Source organism: Ciconia boyciana, chromosome 5 (assembly GCF_034638445.1).
Source record: "Ciconia boyciana chromosome 5, ASM3463844v1, whole genome shotgun sequence".
Taxonomy (NCBI): domain Eukaryota; kingdom Metazoa; phylum Chordata; class Aves; order Ciconiiformes; family Ciconiidae; genus Ciconia; species Ciconia boyciana.
In genome coordinates this window covers 34,324,199-34,343,506 of record NC_132938.1, presented here as the reverse complement: position 1 = coordinate 34,343,506, position 19,308 = coordinate 34,324,199, and the positions used below count along the sequence as shown (strand labels likewise).

Below are 19,308 nucleotides of genomic sequence, written 5' to 3'. Positions count from 1 at the left end.
TATCTGAGAATGCAACCCTAAAGTCACACTTGATTGCAGCTGACCAAAGGGTTCAAAAGTTGCTTGGCAGTCAGGGAAACAGAAATGGCTTGTGAAGGTAAATGTGCACGAACGGCATCATTGCAAAAGCCTAATTTCCTTAAGGAAGTCAGTCAAAATGGCTGCACTTGATTCAAAGACTAATAGCTTAAGAATGCTTGCTGTTTTAAAATCCTGGTTTGGCCAATTGTTTTTAATTTCTTTTCAATTTCAGAACTTTTGAATCCTCTTGGGAAACATGAAAACAAAGGACTACTTTTTAAATATCTTTGAGGACAGTTGATGCGTTCCAGGCAAAAGCTGGTTTTTTTTCTGCAAAGTTCAGAAGAATCTGCATTCTCTGGGATTTTAAATAAGTATAAAATGAAAATAGTTTGAAATTTAGCCTTTAAAATGAATGTTGAAAAGTCAGATGACAAAGCAAAGAATGGCTTGAAGTCTTCCTTACTTATAAGGGATGAAAATGGAAATAACTATGCATGTGACAGAGCTACACCTTCCTCAAAGAATTGTGCCACCAAGATACACGGCAATTCAACTGACCAAAATATGGTGACTGAGCGTGAAGACGACACTGTTGAAAATAAGAGTGACTTCAGAAGTATTCTTTTAAAACAGCAGTGTATTGAAGCACTTCATCTGCAGAAGACACTTGGTAAATACAACTGCACAGGAACTTTGTTGGGAGATGCAGATGCTGCGTGCAAGTCTTCTGCGGCTGAACAGACTTATGTGTATCCTTTGAACTGTGACTTGAAAGAAACAACAAACTTACTGAAAGGTAACGTTGCTATGGCAAAAGTGGAAAATCAGAGCATCAAACAATCGGTGCCTTACAGTCAGACTGACTCTAAGCATGTATTGCCTCTTCCTGCTTCAGAGCAGAACACACAGTCCCTGATAAAGGATGGGGCATGCTGCCACCTGAGCACATTGGATGTTACTAATGTTATAGGTGAAACTCTGGGAACTGATCAAAATGAAGATATGCATCTGAGGGAAACGCTAATCTCTTCTGAAGTGTGTACGAGAGAGAAAGTTGACAGAACAATCTCAGAAAGCACGCCTAACTTCTCCTCTATGATAGTGGCTTCAGAAAGCCCAGATGCCTATTCAGACCTTGAAGTATATCGTCCTGTCTCTGCAGGTGTCAAAGACTATCTAAAAAACGCTAACAAGACTGATAAAGAATCAGAGGAAACAGAAGCACAGTCTGTAAAACTAGCTGCTGGATGTACAGATCCTTATATGCGAGATGCATTATCACCATGCGTTAATATTAATGAAGATGACCAAGTGAAATCCTTGCAGGATACCCCTGACCATGATGAAACTGGGAATTCTAATGCTGAAACATGCAGGGATAGTCCTGTAAATAAAGTGCACCTTCTTCCAGTAGATAAAATGGATGGAGAACAAGTATCAAAGAAAACCAGTGAACCTTTAACCAAAGAACAAACTGTCTCTGGAAATGCTGCTCTTCAGGATATGCACAGCACCTCTTTCATATCTTGCAGTGTACCAAAATTGAAGAGGACTGTTATGCCTGAGCTGAAATGCGAAGCAACTTTTGTGGTCTTCAGTCCTATGGCTGATGAAAGCGATTCAGCTCTATGTACTTCAACCCCTAAAGAACAATCGAAAAATACAACTTTTTCTGTTTCAGCTTTGGCAGAACTTGGAGACAAGTCTCCTAAACTAAGACCAAATGAGGTGTTTGTAGGAGGGCATAATAGAAGGCCTTTGCTTAAAGCCAGTTCAGGTCAAACTGCAGGAAAACCAGTGGGCAGGTCTCCTATTGTGTCAACGATAACCAAAGCAAAGAAATCGGAGATTGTTAGTTTTCCCAAACCTAATTTCAAAAATGTTAAGCCAAAGGTTATGTCTAGGCCTGTGCTACAGTCAAGAGACAGTGCAGCATTAAAACAGTCTCCCCAGTCCCCCCAGCTGTCAGCTGTCTCCTCGTCTTCACTGGTTGCTTCCCCGAGGCAACTGTCCCCCTCTGTGAAAGTGCTGAAAAAGAAAATAGATCTAGATAAAGATACTAAAGTGGAATTACCTGTGAATAAGTCCCATAAGCTACATCTTAACAAACACCTCTTCACTAGCCAAGTCGTACATGCCACAACACGTCCCAGAAACACTTCCCACAAGGCTTCAAAGCCACCTGTGTTAAAGCAGAATCCGGAAGACATTGGCAAAGCAAGCTCTACCCATTCGGCATGCTCCTCAGTTTCTGCTGCGCTTCCAGCGTGTGTAGAGAACTCGAAAGAGATGCTGAATGATAAAATGGAAAGCTCAAACTCTTTAATGCAGCCCTGTGCTCAAAGCATCTGTCTGTCTGGAGGTGAGAAAGAGCAAAACAGCAACATGGGAATTCTTCTGGAAGCAGCCTTGTTAAAAGATGTGGCAAACAAAACATTTGACCTGCACTCTGTTCCTTTGGTAAGCTTTTTTCTTTACGTACTTAGTTATGTGTTTTGTACATTTGAAAGAGGGAATTCTGCGTTGCGCAGTGCTGCGTGGAAATTGTGGAATGGGTTTTGTGTCGACAAATGTAACTGCAGTGTTGATTTCTGAGGTAAAGTCTTCCCCTAATAAACGGAATGAAGAAGTACAGTTTTACAAACTGGTTGCACTTGGCATCCAGTGCTATTTAGTGTCTTCAGCCTTCATCTTATTCCATGGTATAAAAATCTTTTTTGTAAAGACTTTTTAAGACAATGCAGTTGGTAAGATTTCTAATAAAAGGAAACAAGTCTTGATTTAGTCAAACTGGTAAAATTGCATAGCATAACTTGATAAGGTCTTTCTAAACACAGCTTTTAATATGCACTTTTATCAAGATAATTCTAGTGGTGCTGTAACTTTAAATAAACATTGGAGAGAAATTGCTGTTTTCAGTATTTTGTTTTCCTTTCAAAACATGTTTTAGAACTAAATTACCCTTTTAAAATTTACTTACAGAAATGCTATGCATATATTAGCAATAATATTAATTCACACAAAACCCCAAGACCAACAAGTTGGTCAAGCGTGTTTTTTGGTTTTTTTTGGTTTTTTTTAAACACCTTAATTTAACTGTCTGCTTTGAATAATTTGGGACTTTGTTTATTTGAAAGAACTGGGACTCATTAGAGTAGTTAAGAGTAGCCAGGAAATATTTCTCATGCGGAGGGCATATACCTGGTTTTGGGCAGTCAGCCAGCTGGAAGGTGCAAACTTCCTGGCCGGGAGGTATGCGTGTGCTGGTTGGTTGGGAAATAATCTTTGGACGAGTCAGCTGCCTGTCAGGAGAAACGTGCTGCTTTCAAATACTCTGAGAGAAGGTTAAAAGAAAAGGAATAGTGAGACAGAAGGGAAGAGCTTCGGGGCTGGGTCAACCGAGATCTCGGGAGGCACGGTAGGGAGGCAGAGTTGGAGTCTTGATGCTATATGGAGTCCCTCCTGTTGTTCGCTTGTGGGTTCAACAGCTTATGTTAAATCAGTGAAACGGACGCAGCAGCTGATATCAGTAAAACTGCTGTTGTCTGAATTTTTGTCAGGCTTTACTGATTTGCCAGAAAAACTCCAGTAAAGTTTAGTAAGGTAAAACAGAAGCAGCTATCCATTTTTTAAACATTACAGAAGAAATTAATAAAGAATATTATTTATTTATATAGAAATTAATTTAACTTGAAAACCTAAATTAACGTGAAAGCAAGGATGGTCTGTTTTAATTCTAAAGTCTTTCAGAGCTTGGGTTCTGCTTCACTCCTTCCTTTTGGTGCCAAGGGTTGGAGGGAATGCTTTTAACTTGCCCTGTTGCCAAGATGGAAACCTTTGTGATACTAATTGTTCTGCTGGTACCTGGAAAATCCATAGAGCAATTTGTATAAAATGTGCAGTAGACTAGTCAGCTGGACTAAACTTAAGTGTTCTCCTGAAAAGTACAGATTAACTTCTGAAAATGAAGGTGAGGATTGGAGTCAAAAGTGAAAAGTGCATTAATATGACCAAATTGCTGCATATCAGCTGGAGCCACAGAAAAGCATATGAAGATCTGTACATTCTTACGAATTTACCTTTATAGCCTTAACTTTACAGCATGAGTGGTCATGAATTAGTGCCTATCTTAACTGGAGCAAGAATTCTCTATGAAAGCTGAATGAGTGCTACATAGAAACCAGTTATTTTAAACCTGTCCTGGATCCACTCCTGAATTTATATTTTGTCTATGGCACCTGAAGGTGAAAGATTTTAAGCTGTTTCTGTGTTGTAACTTGAGACCTAGACCAGGAAACCTATTGGAAGGGCTGGTAAAGAATTCATGTTGAGATTAGGTGCAGTCATGTAATTGAATGGCTTACTTAGAGTTTGGGGAGGAAGAAACTGATTTAAAATGATCTCTGTAACCTCTTTAGTGTGTTTGTCATTACCAGTGATTAGCTTCAAACTTATAGTATTGCCCTGCTGAGGGGCATTTAGATGATTCTTGAGGTTCTGAACTGCAGATGTGGACAATGTGACAGCAAACAGCTAAGCATATCCCTTACCTGTGTGGTCAGTATTTCATTACAGATGCTGGAAAGGGAGATCGTCAGCTTCTCACAGTGGTGGTGTGTGGTTGGGTTTTTTTTTTTTGGTTTGGGTTTATTTGGGGGGGTGTTTGTTTCTGGTTTTGTTTGTTTTGTTTTTTGTGGTTTTGTGTTTTGTTTTGTGGTGGTTTTTTTTTTTTTTTACAGATGCCTTCTGTGAAAGATGAGACAACACAAGGGAAAAACATACCGAAGAAAAGCCCAATCACGCTACGAAGTGTATCGGCTCCCAAGCCATTTGTGTTGCCCTTGAAGAGAGGATGTGAAAATAAAACTATCTGCGCAATTAAAACACCTTCTCACAAAGGAGCGGTTCTGTCATCAAGCTCTGGTAAGAGAATTTTTCACTGGAATACTACCATTTAATTTTAAGAAACTGGTAAAGATATCATTTAATGTACTTTCTGACAGAACTTTTAGGATGGTACAGAGCTGTATTTTTAGTGCTAAATATGATTCTATCTAAATCGCAAATGGCTAATATGGGGGAGAGGGCAGGTTACACCCCATCATTGTAAAATCTCATCTTGTAAGGAATGTGTTTAGGAGGGTGTGGTGCTATTAGAGACAATATTTAAATATTATTATTTATAGTTTCATTATATAACAGTACTTTGCAGAATTATAACTAAAATTACTCGAAAGATGTAGAAGTGAAGAGGAGAAAACACAGAGCTCAGGTACAAAGCATTTACAATAAGCAACTGTATGCTATCCCAATGGGAATAAGCCCTTATTTCAGGACATAGCATATTTTGTCCAACCTAATTTTGGTACAGCTCTATAGCTTCTAGAAAGGGGAGAATATAATCAAAGGAGAGACTACTGCTTGAGCTGCTAATTAAGCTCAGACTGATTAATACCAAGGGCAGGGGGGGAATCTCAAAACTGGCCTGTAGTCTGCTGTTCAGATCTGGTGACTGGACACTACATTCTGTAACTGTACTGTAGAGATTCAGAAATGCTCTTGTAGGTTATATGCTTTTTTAACTAAGTGTGGCAATGTAGCTAATGGCAAAGGTAGCCTGGCTATAAATGACTACACTACAGTACACTGCAATTTGGAAAGTGTGCACACCCAGCTATACCCAGTAAAACCTGTTTGTTCTTTTTTTTAACCCACTCAATCTAAGATTATAAAACAGTCCAAAGTACTCCTCTTAATTATATACAGGTGGTGAAGCGTGATAAAATCTGTATCTGTAGTCCTTTATAGGATGAATCCCTCAAAGAAAGTGGATATAGGCTGTTCTCTGACTTGATCCTTGGTAATGTGAGCAACTTGCTCAGTGAACTAGGTACTTATCTGTAAGCTACCAATTTCGTGGAAGACTCGTCACCTCTCTAAATACCAATTTAGAGCTTTTCTATCTGTAAACTGAGATAGATATAGATGTATATTTGTCCCTTAGATTATTAAACAAGAGTAGATTTATGACGCCATCAGTAGAAGTAAATGTAAGCATGGCTGGGTCATAGGACTAACTTCTTCCCTTCATAAAAAAAATCAGATGTATTTTCAGAAGCAGAAGTCATTTGCTGTTGAAAATAAAAACCTTTACTCCCCAGGTTTTTTTAGCTAGAACTGTCACTCCTTAACTCTCATTGTATGTTGAAATTACGGTAGACAGTAGAATACCTTTCAAATGTTTTCCTGTTGGAAAAAGGCTGCTTAAGGTAAAAGCATGAAAGCAGCACCTCAAGGTTTCAAACTCATGCTGTGATCTGATGAGACTGGGACTTAAATGCTGCCCATGAGAAGAATTTTTTTCATGCCCTTTCCCCAACCTCCCCACCAATGCTCGCTGTTCCTAGCACATCTTACCCTTTGTTTTGCTTATACAGTGTTTTGGTGCTACAAAGTAGGATTTGATGCATTAGACTGTTTGATGCATTAGACTGTATCAGGTTAACTTCCCCATCCCTTGCCAAGGGATTTCTTAAACGTGGTTGCTTGCTCCCTGTTAAACATAATACTGATGCAAATCAGAGGATGGGAGTACAGGGTGGGAGAAGCAAGGGTGGGGAAAGGTAGGAGTTACTTGGTATTGCTACCAAAGCCCCGCTGTATTATGCGACCACACCTTTCAGGTAAAACCCTATCCACTGCTGCTTACCCCATCTGTTTTAAAAGTTTTTGAAGTAAAAGTGTACATACACTTACTGTGGCCAAGTGGCAGCTTGTAAACCAAACCCAGTTACCCGTTTTAGCTAAAGCCTTCCTGTAGGGAATAACTATTTTTTCCAGTGAAGTCATTTGAACACTTTGGTATTAAACTTGTGCCTTGATATAATTCCAGCAGCACAGATAAATAACTCAGTAGCTGCACAGTTGTTTGCTGTCAGGATTTCTCCAGACTACAGACAGACTAGCTAAATCCAGGACGGAAAGGACTTCTGGAGGTCACCTAGTCCAGCCCCCTTTGCCTGTAACTGGGTCAGCACTGAATTCAGACTAGGTTGTTCAGGCATTTGTCAAGCTGAATCTTAAAAATGTCCAAATCCTAACGACCTTGTTGCTTCCTGAGGTACTAACATAAATGCAGCTAATTCTTAACCAGTTGCTGGCTGTATTTGGATTATTGGGCAGGAAGACAAATCAGTGTAGTGAGTCCATTAAATACTCTGAACAAGAGGAGTGATGGTATAGCTCTATGTCATGTCTCTATGTGTATGTTGACGGAGAGAAGTAGGCTGTCTGTCCAAAATGTATTAGTATATGTATCATTCCTAGAATAATTAAGAGCTTGTGAGCAGTGAATTGTATAATGCACTACCATTTTGAGTGGGAAGCAGGAAACTCCCCTACAACCAAGAAATAAAAGAAAAAAATGCCCTGTATAAAACACCAATTATAAGATCCTTGCAACTTGACAGGAGTTAAGATTTTGGTAATTTTTTTTTCACTTGTAAATGTAAACTGTAAGTTTTCAGTGGTAAAGCACTAACCCAATTGGAAGCATGTCTTCTAAGACAGAAGACAGTAGAAGGAGAGGAAAACTCATATCTCAAGCATTATATTTTTGTGAGGTTATTTGCAGAGCACGGTAAGCTAGAAATAACTATTTTGAAATAAAAAAACGTTGCTGGCCACTGTTCACAAGTATTGGTGTATCCTGGCTGAAACATGGAGTTTTTGATGAATTAGAAATTGGTTCTCTAAAAGGTGAGCCTAACTTGATTCAGTGTACCGAAGTGGTGTTTGAAATGGTGAAGCCTAATTTCTGCAACAAATCTAGAAATGGCGTCACAGTTGCAAGCTAGACGCCTCAAAATGATTTCTGTAACTGTTTGTCTCTATTCCTCCATAAGAGAGAATGACTTGCAATCATATACTTGAACAAAAATCTTAGCTCTCTACAGCTAATTTTTCCATGGTGGTGTGCGTAGATTTCTGTAGTACTTAATGGCAGGCAGTATGCCTTTTGGTATGTTAGTTTTCTATTAGCGAAAACATTTATTAGAATTCAAGGCACAGAATAACGTGTTTGAGTTACCTGGTTCTTACTGGAAGGCGTGTGTAATTTTGTAGCCCTGGTTCAGGACTTTGAACCAGTCCAGAAATGAAGGCGACTATTGTTTTCGTTCCCAGCAAATGCCCACAGCCTTCTAATTGGAGGTACCTAACCACTGTGGAGGATTAATAGCCTGCTAATAGTTGAGGTATTATGGTTTGGGAAGAGTCATGTCTTTCTCTCACTTGAAGGGAGGGGGTGGAAGGGGACTGGAGAAGCCAAGGAGATTTGGTCGTCCCATGGAATGTCACTCCAAGTTGTTCTACTGTCAGCCTGCCCCAGCAACTGCATGCTACCACCCATGTAGTTGGATGGAAACACTGTGACAGTTTGAGCCACAGGAAATTGTTTGAATTGTGTTTGAACAGTGTAAAATAGGGATATAAATAGTTTACTTTAGCTCTAAAAATGTAAAAGCCCACCACTGCCTTTTTTTTCCCCCCTCTTAGTGCTGACTACAACCTACCTATAAGTATGGAAAGGAACGGAGCTTTACCTGCAAGTTAAGATTTCTGATATGCTAATACTTCACCTACACTTCCACCTTAAAATAATACCATTGCTCTCAATTATTTCCCACTGTATGAAACTTCATGTTGTTATTGAAGTCTTAGCTATGAGAGCTCTGTCAATCCTTATGCGTAACTGAAACTATTTGGGGATATGAAAGCATCAAAAATATTACTCCTCTACTTATTGTTAACAACTTCCAGAAAATAATGGAAGCCATGTAAATATCTTTGTAACCAAAATGCCTTTCATCATCTGACAGTTATTTTTGACATTTCAGGTACCATTTTGTCTCTGATTTAAGTCACTAATAACCAAGTAAAGCCCTGTGCTTTACTTACCTTTTCCATGAGTTTAGTCCAGTGGTACTCCCTCTTTCGCTTGCTAGTATTTTCATAGCATTTAACTAGAGTAATGAAAGCTTGGGTAGAGAGAAACTTAAAAGTCTGAATTCTGTGTTTCCTTGAAGAAGACTTTGGACAAGTGAGACCTTTTTCTTATGAAAAGTTGATCATACTGAAGGACTCTTCTGGTGTTGTGCAACTAGCTGAAGCATGGGAAAAATAATTCCCCATATGATATAGGAAATGTGTTTAAGTTGCATTAGACTACAAAAGGTTTAGTGATACTTTGAAATACTGATTTGCTTGTTAGTTCATAATTGCTAAATTCCTTCTGTTGCATTTTGGCTTGATCTTACACTTAAATGTGTAAGTCAGAGAACCTTCCAAAGTTAAAACCAGAACAGGCCGTACAGATTAAGACTGTGTTCATTATTGAGCGTTGCTATTTATTGCACAAAGAAAGGCTTTTGAGATGGAAAATTGAAACCAAATGGTTTCAGTGGGTTTTCATACAACTGGGAGTGTATATAGACTTGGTAATTCGGGAGGTTTTGGTATAGCCTTTCACAATACTAGTGAAGTGGAACCAAAACAATTTAGTTTCAGTAAGGGTTCCCACAATCTTGAGTCTATGTTCTGACACTGAACCAGGAGCTAAACCAAACACGGTTACTGCAAATCACTTTTCAGTTTGTATCATTCCTGCTTTCTACCATGTGACTCTTTACAGTTGGATTGACATGGTGCCAAGGGGAAACAAAATATTTTTAAAAGGCAAACATAACTTCCAGGTTTTCTGGCCTGAAACCGTCGGGAAATCCTGGACTGGAGAGTTACTTGTAAGGGTGTCCATATACTTCCTCACGAACAAATCTGAAATGCACCAGTCTATAAATAAGGCTTAAAATACAGTTTCAACCACTCTTTTTATGCTTTTTGTTTTGTTTTTTTTTGTGGGACAGCCAGCTTTTTTTATGGCTCCTAAAAGCAGGTTCCTCATACACTAGTTTACCCAACATCATTATTTGTCCTTATAATATTTGTCTTTGAGTTCAGATTACTTGGTCACCTTTTCCCTTTCTTTAATATGTGTGTAGTGCTTCATTATAGTTATTAAAGCCTCTGCTAAAAGTTGACTTAAAACTCCTGTATTCACCTTCAGAGGTGTGGGAAGGAGGAAACCCATATATGAGTCTCCATGGAGCTTGAGGTATGTCTGTAGTATGACACAAAGCTTGTCTTTCATCTGTCTTTGGTTATCTTCACCCAGAGAGCTCCACTGCATAGTGACTGTTTCTCATAACCAGTTGTCTTTTACTTGGCAGTATAAAGTAAGGAATAACTTACCTAATGTATCTGAAAGGACTTTTGTCCAGATGATCAGTTTGTGAGAGTTCAGGAAGCAGCATTAGTTGTGAGGGCTAAGGAACCTCGCGAGTCGTCCCTTCTAGCTCTTGAAACCTCTGATTGCTTGAGTTGGACTTGCATGGTAATGTTTCCACTCCACTTTGCCCTTGCTTCCTTGCCATCCTCAACAGGAATGGCTTGTGGGAAGCTGTCTGGAGCAGTGTGTATATCCTTGTGCCAAGCATTGACCTCTAAGCCTCTGCCCCAAGTGTTGGTCATTTAGGTACAGAATGGTCAATGCACACTTTGAAGTCAGAAAGGAGCTATAAAATGATGCAATCTGAATTCAGCATAATTTGGTTTTAGCTTTGGCTACATACACTAACAGAAAAACTTGCTTTAACTTTGACATCTATTTTCTTTTGTTAACAATTCATTAACAAGGAGCTCTCACCATGGGATAGATACTACTCATGTTTTGCAAGCCTTACATAGGGTTCAGCATAAAAACACCCATTTTGGAATACATTATTTCCTATTTAGTTTTATAAGTCAGATGGGCCATGAGAAATGAGTAAAAGCAGAAGGTTTTTTCTTTGAGGTAATATAAGATGTTACAATGACCAATTTCAAAGCAAGTTGATGGATTTATCTTTGCTTTGGTAGCCTTAGGTGTGGTCCTCTGAGTTTTTTTGGAGGTAGGGGAAGAAGCAGTAGGGGGAGGATGGCAGTGTTTTGAAGATGAACTTAAATGATCTTTATTCCAAAGTCTATGGTATTTCCAGTATTCTATTGGTTTCCAGAAGGGAGCATTTCATCCTGTCAGCTTTGTATCTGGTGCCATCAGTGACCATACTTAGGAAATTAAGTTTTCACGTATGTTCCCAGACTTTTTACAGGTGACATGTGACTAGCCACATCAGGGTTTTAATGTGTTATACCCGTAGCAAGAAACGTGTTCATACTTGCGGAGACAAACAGTCCACATATCAATGCTGTTAGAAATGTGGATGCATCTATAAGAATATTCTCCTTCAGGAGTGAGGTGTGCACCACTTCCCTGCAGGGGAATTTCTTGGTACCTAGTCATTTACTTGCAAGGACATGCTGGTGTGTCTTCAAATAACTCTTCACCTGTACTGGTTAGTTCCGAATTCTCTTGGGGTGGAGGTAAAGGAGGAGAGAAACGGGAATCCTTGTCTTCCTGAAGAAAATCGTATTTATGTTTTGCTACAGTAAGGTTCCTCCTTCGTGCAAGGAATGCACAAACCCCTGCAACAGAAAACTTAAAGTATTTATAGATAACGTGGGTATAAAAGCTGCAAACTATCAAAAAATTCTCAGTGCATAACATGAAGGGGTGTGTGGTATGAAGAGCTGGACAATAATGAAAAGCTTAATTGGGTGTGGTTGGTGGTTTTCTTTTGCCTCAGCTTTCCTTTTAGAACGTTGATTTGACTTCTTGTGCCCACTACTCCTAAACAGACAGAACTGTCCAATAGCTGTGTTAAAGGTAGTGGCTGGGGTTTGTTTAAGTCAGGATGCAAACAGCTTACAAGAGTCTCCTAGCAAAGCTGGAGTGGGCAAGCCTTGCCGCAGCCATGCAGCTGCCCTGGGAAGCTGGTGTAAAGCTACCTGCTGTCAGGAGGCTGGTTCTGCCTGGGGTCATAGGCAGATGACAGCGTGACTGTGTGGACATGGTCTCTCACGGGGCTGCTCTAGTTCAGCCTACAAAATGAAAAACCTAAATTTGAGGAAATCCAGCAGGCAGCATGATGGCAGGCAGTACTGGAGGTGGGAGAGCAGGCGTGAGTTTGGACTTGAGGCCAGGGAGGAGAAGGGCATTTCTAGGTGCTGGAGGGATCACATGCAAGGAGTTGAGCCTGAGGAAAGATGGGGAAGGGAGGAGTCTCTCTGATCATGGAAGGGTTTAACTGGGAGGAAGTCTGCCAAATTTCATAACTGGGCCAAATAGGAACGGGAGAAAAGTGAAATTTAACAGCAGGCGTACATGAATGTTGTTATCCACCTCTCCCCCTAATTGAAAACATCCCAATTGCTCTTTTGACAGTGGAAGTGTTTGAGAGAATGGAAAAGATTGGTTTGTTTGTTTGTTAGCTGCTAATATAATGCTGTATAGCACTGAAGGTCAGTTTTCCAGTTTTAGTCTGAGAATATTCAGCTGCAAGAGGAGGAACACATGAATACCTACCCACATGGTTGCTGGCAGCCCGGTTATGTTTTAGGCACTAATTTGCTGCTGGTTCCTCGATACCTGTGCCGAAGAGGAGCACTTCGCTAAGGATTGTAGGTGGGAATGGGAACAATACTGTGGAAGTCTGCATCAGATGGGGAATTGGGTCTTGCCTTAAAATGTAAACTGTTCTCTGGTCAGCTGTTATCCCCTAAACAAATCTCTCTCAGGTAAATATTTCAAGACCCAGCAGTAACTTAACGTTCCCTGTCTTTGTCCATATTTATGTTTAGCAGTTGAGGCATTACTAGCAACATAACATAACTGTGTCCTGCCTTTTTTTTGGTAATTTTGGTAGTAATTTGAGACTTTAAAAGGGAGAGAGTGAACTAGAAAGATTTTACATGTGGATCTTCGGTAGAATGATGGAACGTGCTGTAACCACTCTTAATTCCTCGAAGGAACACTGATATATGTATAGCCTAATATAGTATAACTAATATTGCTGAATGGTTTATCAGGCAACCTGGGGAGCTTGCAGCCATCAGAAATCTGGTACTATTGCTGCTGCTTTACAGTGCTTAAAGTAGCAACCATAAAAGCTCTTACAACTATGTTAAGATCCGTCTGCTGGAAACAATACCAAAGTCCAGTTTGTCTTTCCGTTATTTACTTGCTCCTTTCAACAGATGCCAAAAAATAACATGTTTTCTTGAAGGCTTACTCCCCTTGCTTTATAAAGACCTTGTACTGTAGGCTTAGACTGGGCTTTTTCATCATGCTTAAAATTATTTTTTTCAAATCTAAGAAGTTTAGCACTTCTAAGATAGAGCCCTCTGGATTTCTAAACAGGAAAAATCAGAAAAGCGTGAGACAAAAATCAACATATTCAAGAGATAAGGCAATGAAAGGCCAAACCAACTATTACTGTTAGCTTTAGGGTTAAACAAAAACAGCAACAACAAAAAGCATCCTTCCAAAGCCTCCTTTTGCACTTAGTCTGCCCTAAGTTTCTGTTTGGGAAAGAATTCCAACCATTCATTTCTAGGTGTCATATAGCTCCGTGAATGCCAGTTGCTCTGTGCGCAGTTCTAGATGTGAAATGTGTTGATATGGTTTGAAACGGTGGACGTTGAATCTCAGAATTGGTGAATACATATTTAACTTTACAATCTGCTTGGTATCAACAAAGTCCCAAGTTCACCACTACTAGCATATGTTTATTCTCTGAATTTGAATTTTTTAGGCTCCAGTGCTATTTAAAGGAAGCCTCAATTTACTCTTAACAATAACCACCTATGAGGGATTCATATGAGAGGATGATTATTTCAGTAAGGATATGAAATCTGGCTTCAGAGCTTCTTGAAGAATGATCTTTGTTCCTTGCTTATTTCCATTCTAATACAAGAGACACTTTAACATACTTGAAGTAATGTAGTTGTTGCATAGAGACTTTTTTTCTAAAGAATCGCCAACTCATTACTTCACTGTAGAGGAATGTGATATTTCTAGTATTCCACTTCAGTGACTAGATTAAATAACTGATGAAAGCCTGTTACTTTGACGCTGTTCCTTGTTGTTTTTATAATAGTGGATCACTAAATACCCTGCTTTTGTGCTTCTTTCCAGTACTTTTGTTTATATACCATATCTTTCTGCTTCTGTCTTCAAAACCTTTGCATTTAATTCTGTGCTGCTCCTCTTTTAGGGAATGGTACTTATAAAAATATTTCGTAAAACCATTGTTGTCAGTTGAGGTAACACCTAGAGTAGTTGCTTAATGATCTTGTGTCATGAATTAAAAGAAAGTCTCCCTCGAGCTGGGCTTTTGAAAAAATGTATTTGAGTGCTTGAGTAATTATTTTAATGGAAGCCTTATAGGAAAGCACTGAGCAGTAGAAGAACTAAGAAAAGAGCAAAGGTCATCTGTTTGACATGCTTCTGAAACTGGACTTCCTAGAGCTCGCTGAATGGGTTTTTCACAGCTGGTTTAGAGTACTGCTGAGAAGCTGGACTGGCTGCAAATCATATATAGGGAACATGCTGTAGGAGAAGAGACCGAGCATTTTTCACATGCTTGCCTCGACCCCTCTTGAAAGAAAATCACTGTGAAGAAAGCAGGATTTCGTTCCTATACCTTTTGAACTGGATGAATGAGTCCAGCACAGTAGTAGTCAAGCATGCTACCCTCATCTTTAAACAATAAAATGCAGCTGATAATCTGTATTTATTCCTCTGACTGCCTTTTGAAATGTAAAGCTTTAACTTAAAGTTATACAAGCTTAACATGCAGTGTTTGTAGAGTGGCCCTTTTAATTTTTTTTGTGTGTGTGGAGTGGGGTTTGTTTGGTTTTTGTACCTTGTTTTGCTGAGAGGCTATTTGGAAAAGGAATTTATGACTGGCTTGGATTAATTACTTTTCTGGTATGTTGATCCATTAATGAAACAAGCTTTTAGAAAACTATGTGGAAAGTTTTAGGAAGCTGTCAGATTTGTTGTATGAAGTTTAGATGTCACAGAAGTTTTTTTCTTTTTTTTTTTTTTTTTTACCAAACACAAATTATTTCAGATATGTTGTCTGGAGTGCTGTGTTTCACAGGTGTTTTTCAATAAGTATGAGCTTGTGGTTTATGGTGTTCTCGTAGCATGACAAAGGTTGGATGCTCTTTAGTGAGTTGGGTATATTCAAGTGCCCATTGCAGTAACTTACAAAAATTTCTAAATATGGCTGGTAATTTTGTCTCGGAGATTTAATACCAGGCTACAGTAAAGCCATATACAGAATCACAGTTCCACATAGTAATGCCAAACAAGTAGTAGAAGTGCACCTCCGAAGAGAGATCTGACATAAAGCATGCTTAATGACTCATTGAAGCTTGTGTGTTATATTCAGTGACCAGTATTATATAATGTCCTAATGCATGTTTAGTATATGTTGTATGTAGGCTTTCTCTTTTGTTACTGAGTTGATCTGAACTGAGGGAAATAGCTTGGGCATACCTCCCTTTACTAGTGCTGTTCCTGTTTTTGCATACTTGATACGGATATTTTGAGACAAGTTATCTAATGCTGTCACACCACCTACCGTTGAAAAGCAGACACTGGGCCTAACTTTTTCTTGCCAAAATCTTACTGTAATCCCCTTAATGTCATGCTTTCTTGGTTTTAGTGCAAATTGATGGTTTCTTGGACATTGGTATGTAAGAGGAGAGATCCTGCAGCAAAACTGATGTGGAATACAGTGGAATTACTAGCTAATTTTGTTATATTTCAACTGTCTCTTACACAGCTTAAGCAAAATTGAAATGTGTTTATAGTGATAACAATAAAGGGAAGGGTCTTCCCTTTAAGTAGAAACTTGATTGTTCTGAGTCAAATCTGAAGCACTGTAGTTCTTTCTTTTCAAGTAAGATAAACTATGTCTGTCAGACTCGAAAATGGCAATTACATCAGAAGTTAAAGTATTTTGTAAAATATCTTTTGTTATAATAAATTACCAAATATTTTTTAAAAAAATGTAAGTCTGTCTTCCATATCTCTATTTTTGCCTTTATACAAAAATGAAAACCTCTTTTCCATAGTTATTCAGAGGACTGTATAAAGATTTTGACGTCGGAGCTGACATGAGTCAACTCAGTGCCAGAAAGACAAGTCTGTGTGTACATAAGTTCCTTTGGGCCATTGTAGTTTTAATCTGAGTGCACACTTTTCAGAAATAAACTAAAAGTTTAATTTAACTAAACTCAAACTTTCTTGCAGAAAGTGTAGTTGCTTTGTTAATAGTACAAGAGTAAGCTCCTATCTGAAGATGGCACACCTGTCTCCTATATAGATACTTTTCCTCTGATTAATGTAACTACTGGACATTTGTATTCAACAAGCTCAAATGAAAACACTGATTAATGCAAAAATGTGTCTACACTAGTTGGCCATTAAGAACTTGGTTCTGGGGAGTGCTGTTTAACCAGTTCTGCAGAACTAGTCAGTTTTCAGTATATTATGTGAGTACAACACAATCTGATACTCTCGTGCTGTGTTTGCCCTTGAAAGGATATGATCTTTTAGAGTGCTCTGTGAAATGGGTGGGAGGAATCTCTGTTTTGCGGGTGGGAACGAATAAAGGAATCTTTCTTGGATTGTCTTTGAGCCAGAGGTTTATATTTTTATGGGGTCACTAGTATGGCTAACCGTAATACACAGAGGCAGGAGGATGCTAGAAGGTCTCTTTGTGCATGCCAATGTCTGCCTTGAAGGCCGGTCTGTAAAGCTCTTGACTTGTTCCTGAGGTTGATATGCAGGTAAAACGGGATTCTTTAAATCCTTGGAACTGTCTTTCTGCATTTGCGGCATTTTTTACCATGTGAATATGAGGTAGATTAAGCCTGTTTATATGTATTTTTAACACATAAATCTTTTTTACTTGTAGGCATATACGTAGAAGAAGCAATTATTTAAGTTTCTTTCCAACTCCTTTTGTTCTTTCTCTCCCGCCCCCTTCCTCCTCAATTGACAGGTATAGGATCTTCGCCAAGAGAGAAGCATGCCTCTCTGAAAAATTCTCCAGCCTCGTGGGCTAGCTCTGGTAAACCGCTCGCCAAATCCAAGGTGCCTGTCAAAAGATCAGTGCTTGAGAGAACACCTAGTGTCTCATCAGTCAGCAGCACTCAGAGTGAGCGAAGTCTTTTCAGCAGTAATTGTAAGTATCCGTCAGGGTTATGGGCTTTAACTGATAGCCAGCATCAACCGCTTGTTGAAAATATCCCCTTGAAGGGAGTCCTGCCTGACAAAGCCCTGTGTTAATTCTCATTGTACTAATTATTAGTTCTAGGTCTTACTCTTTTTGCCTCTTAACTTACAACTTTCCTTCTTGAGAGTTTCCACCTGAAGGAACTTTGAGCCTTGGATTTTGGTTTGAGTAGAGATTTCAGTACAGCTCCTCTTCTGTCCTGAAACATTACAAAACCATCAGGTCTTAAGCAAAAGTTTCCTTGTTTTTACATATAGTGTAATAAGAAATAAGTCTGAACAGTGTGAATGGATTACCTGTCATAATATTTGGAGCAGCACATAACACGTTTTTGATGCTAAATGCTGGTTTTGAACTAGATTATATCTGCTTTCAGAGTTTTAAGACAAAATGCGTAGATGAGATCAAAAGCAGGCAAGTGAAACTGCTTTTAGAAGGTAAAACTTTGCATGGGTAGACTTCTGTAATTTATAAGGTAACTGTAAGCACTGGTGTATGACCTGAAGCAAATCTGTCCTGATTAAAACTAGGGAGAAAAATAACAGAACTAGCTTTGATTTGAAGCTCTACAAAGGGTCTGTACCAGCAGTTGTAGGAGTTCTAGGGGCAAAAATATGAAGGAAATAACACACAACTGACTGTCAGACACATCAGTATTCCCAGCTATACGTATTCAAATGAGTACATTCAAATATTCTGTTACTATCACATCATCTGTTATGTCTTGGTGACTGGGCAAAGGCCTTTCCTTTGTGCCAGATGTCATTTAAATCTGTCTTCAATGGCCTGAAAGAGGACTGTGACTTAACTTCTATAGTTTATGTATGCGCATATGCATACATACATATGTAACTAAATTTTCTCTTGTTTTTTTTTTTTTTTCCGCCCGTAGTGCCTTCATTAAAAAGCTAAGACCTAGTATATTCCTCAAAGGAATAAGAGTATGTGTAATAAAATATGCAGTGCATATTCCTGTGTTGTCAGGTCGGTTCGGTTACTGTGACAGCCATGTTGACTTTTGCTGTTCAGGTTTAGGACTGTATCTGGAATTCCTAAGCAGCTTTGTTCTCTCTTCATTTTTACTCCCTCATGTAACAATAGAAAGGGTCATCGCTTCATAACAAAGAAGTGTATTCAGATTAAGTAGCCAAACAGATGACTCCTTATTTAGCCTGATTTGCTACTTGGTTTAATCTGTTTTGTCCACTGCATTCAAGCTTACAATTTTTTCCACTCTGATTCACGAAGAGCAAGCAAGAGCACTATGAGAGGTTGGACATGGCTGCAGTCTCTTTGGCTTTAAGCTTGCTTTGATCCTTTTTAAATGACTATACCAGGAGGACTCCGCAGTTGCACAGAAACTAATTTTTCTCCTATTATTTTCATCAATTCTACACTAACACCACCGACTGACTCAGGAAGCCACTACGATATCACCTTACTGACATTGCTGGTAGTGGGATCTTACAGCTTTTGTATTATTCCTTTGTTAGCCACGTTTACTGGGAAAAGAAGTAGGTTGTATTCCTTTTTATTTCTTTCTTTAAAGCATGTATTTTGTTTTGTGGAGGTTGGTAAATGTATGCAATGTTTTGACTTGCTGATTTTCTGTGAGATTGTTTTTTTTCTGTAGTTAATTTCCTACACTTGAGGAGAGTTATTTATATCTGATGGTCAGGTCTTGTGAGTATAATGAGTTTAGGTTACATATAATTCAGTGTTAGTAAACTGAAGTTTTTATGACTTTGAATCAAATTGTAAAGAACTAATGAATTTACTTTGTACTCTAATATTAAGTACAGTGCTGTTCTTGGTTTTTATTCTCTCATTTAGTCTACTGTACAATAATGTCAGAAAAAAAACCCCTGCATTTGTAAACCTAAAATGTTTTTATTAGATTGGTGGGACACACAAACATCAGGATGGGAGGCTTATGCTGTGAATGTCATGAAATTTATGACAAACTATTGTGGTCCTGTCAACAGTATTAAATTGACAAAGTTGCTTGGCTTGTTTTGCTTAAGGAGTTCGCCTT

At 38.8% G+C, this 19,308-nt stretch overlaps 1 protein-coding gene across 2 annotated transcripts in view; it reads left to right on the top strand.

Annotated features, from left to right (window-relative positions):
• MTUS1 (microtubule associated scaffold protein 1) overlaps positions 1-19,308 on the top strand; it is a 127,829-nt gene that overhangs the window by 35,179 nt on the left and 73,342 nt on the right. The window contains exons 2-4 of one of the 2 annotated variants that reach the window (XM_072862216.1): positions 254-2,484; positions 4,764-4,947; positions 17,040-17,222. In XM_072862216.1, coding sequence (XP_072718317.1) covers positions 433-2,484; positions 4,764-4,947; positions 17,040-17,222 — 2,419 coding nt within the window. In that variant the 5' untranslated portion in view covers positions 254-432. The remainder of the gene's footprint in view (positions 1-253; positions 2,485-4,763; positions 4,948-17,039; positions 17,223-19,308) is intronic. The other variant, XM_072862217.1, reaches the window with a different exon arrangement.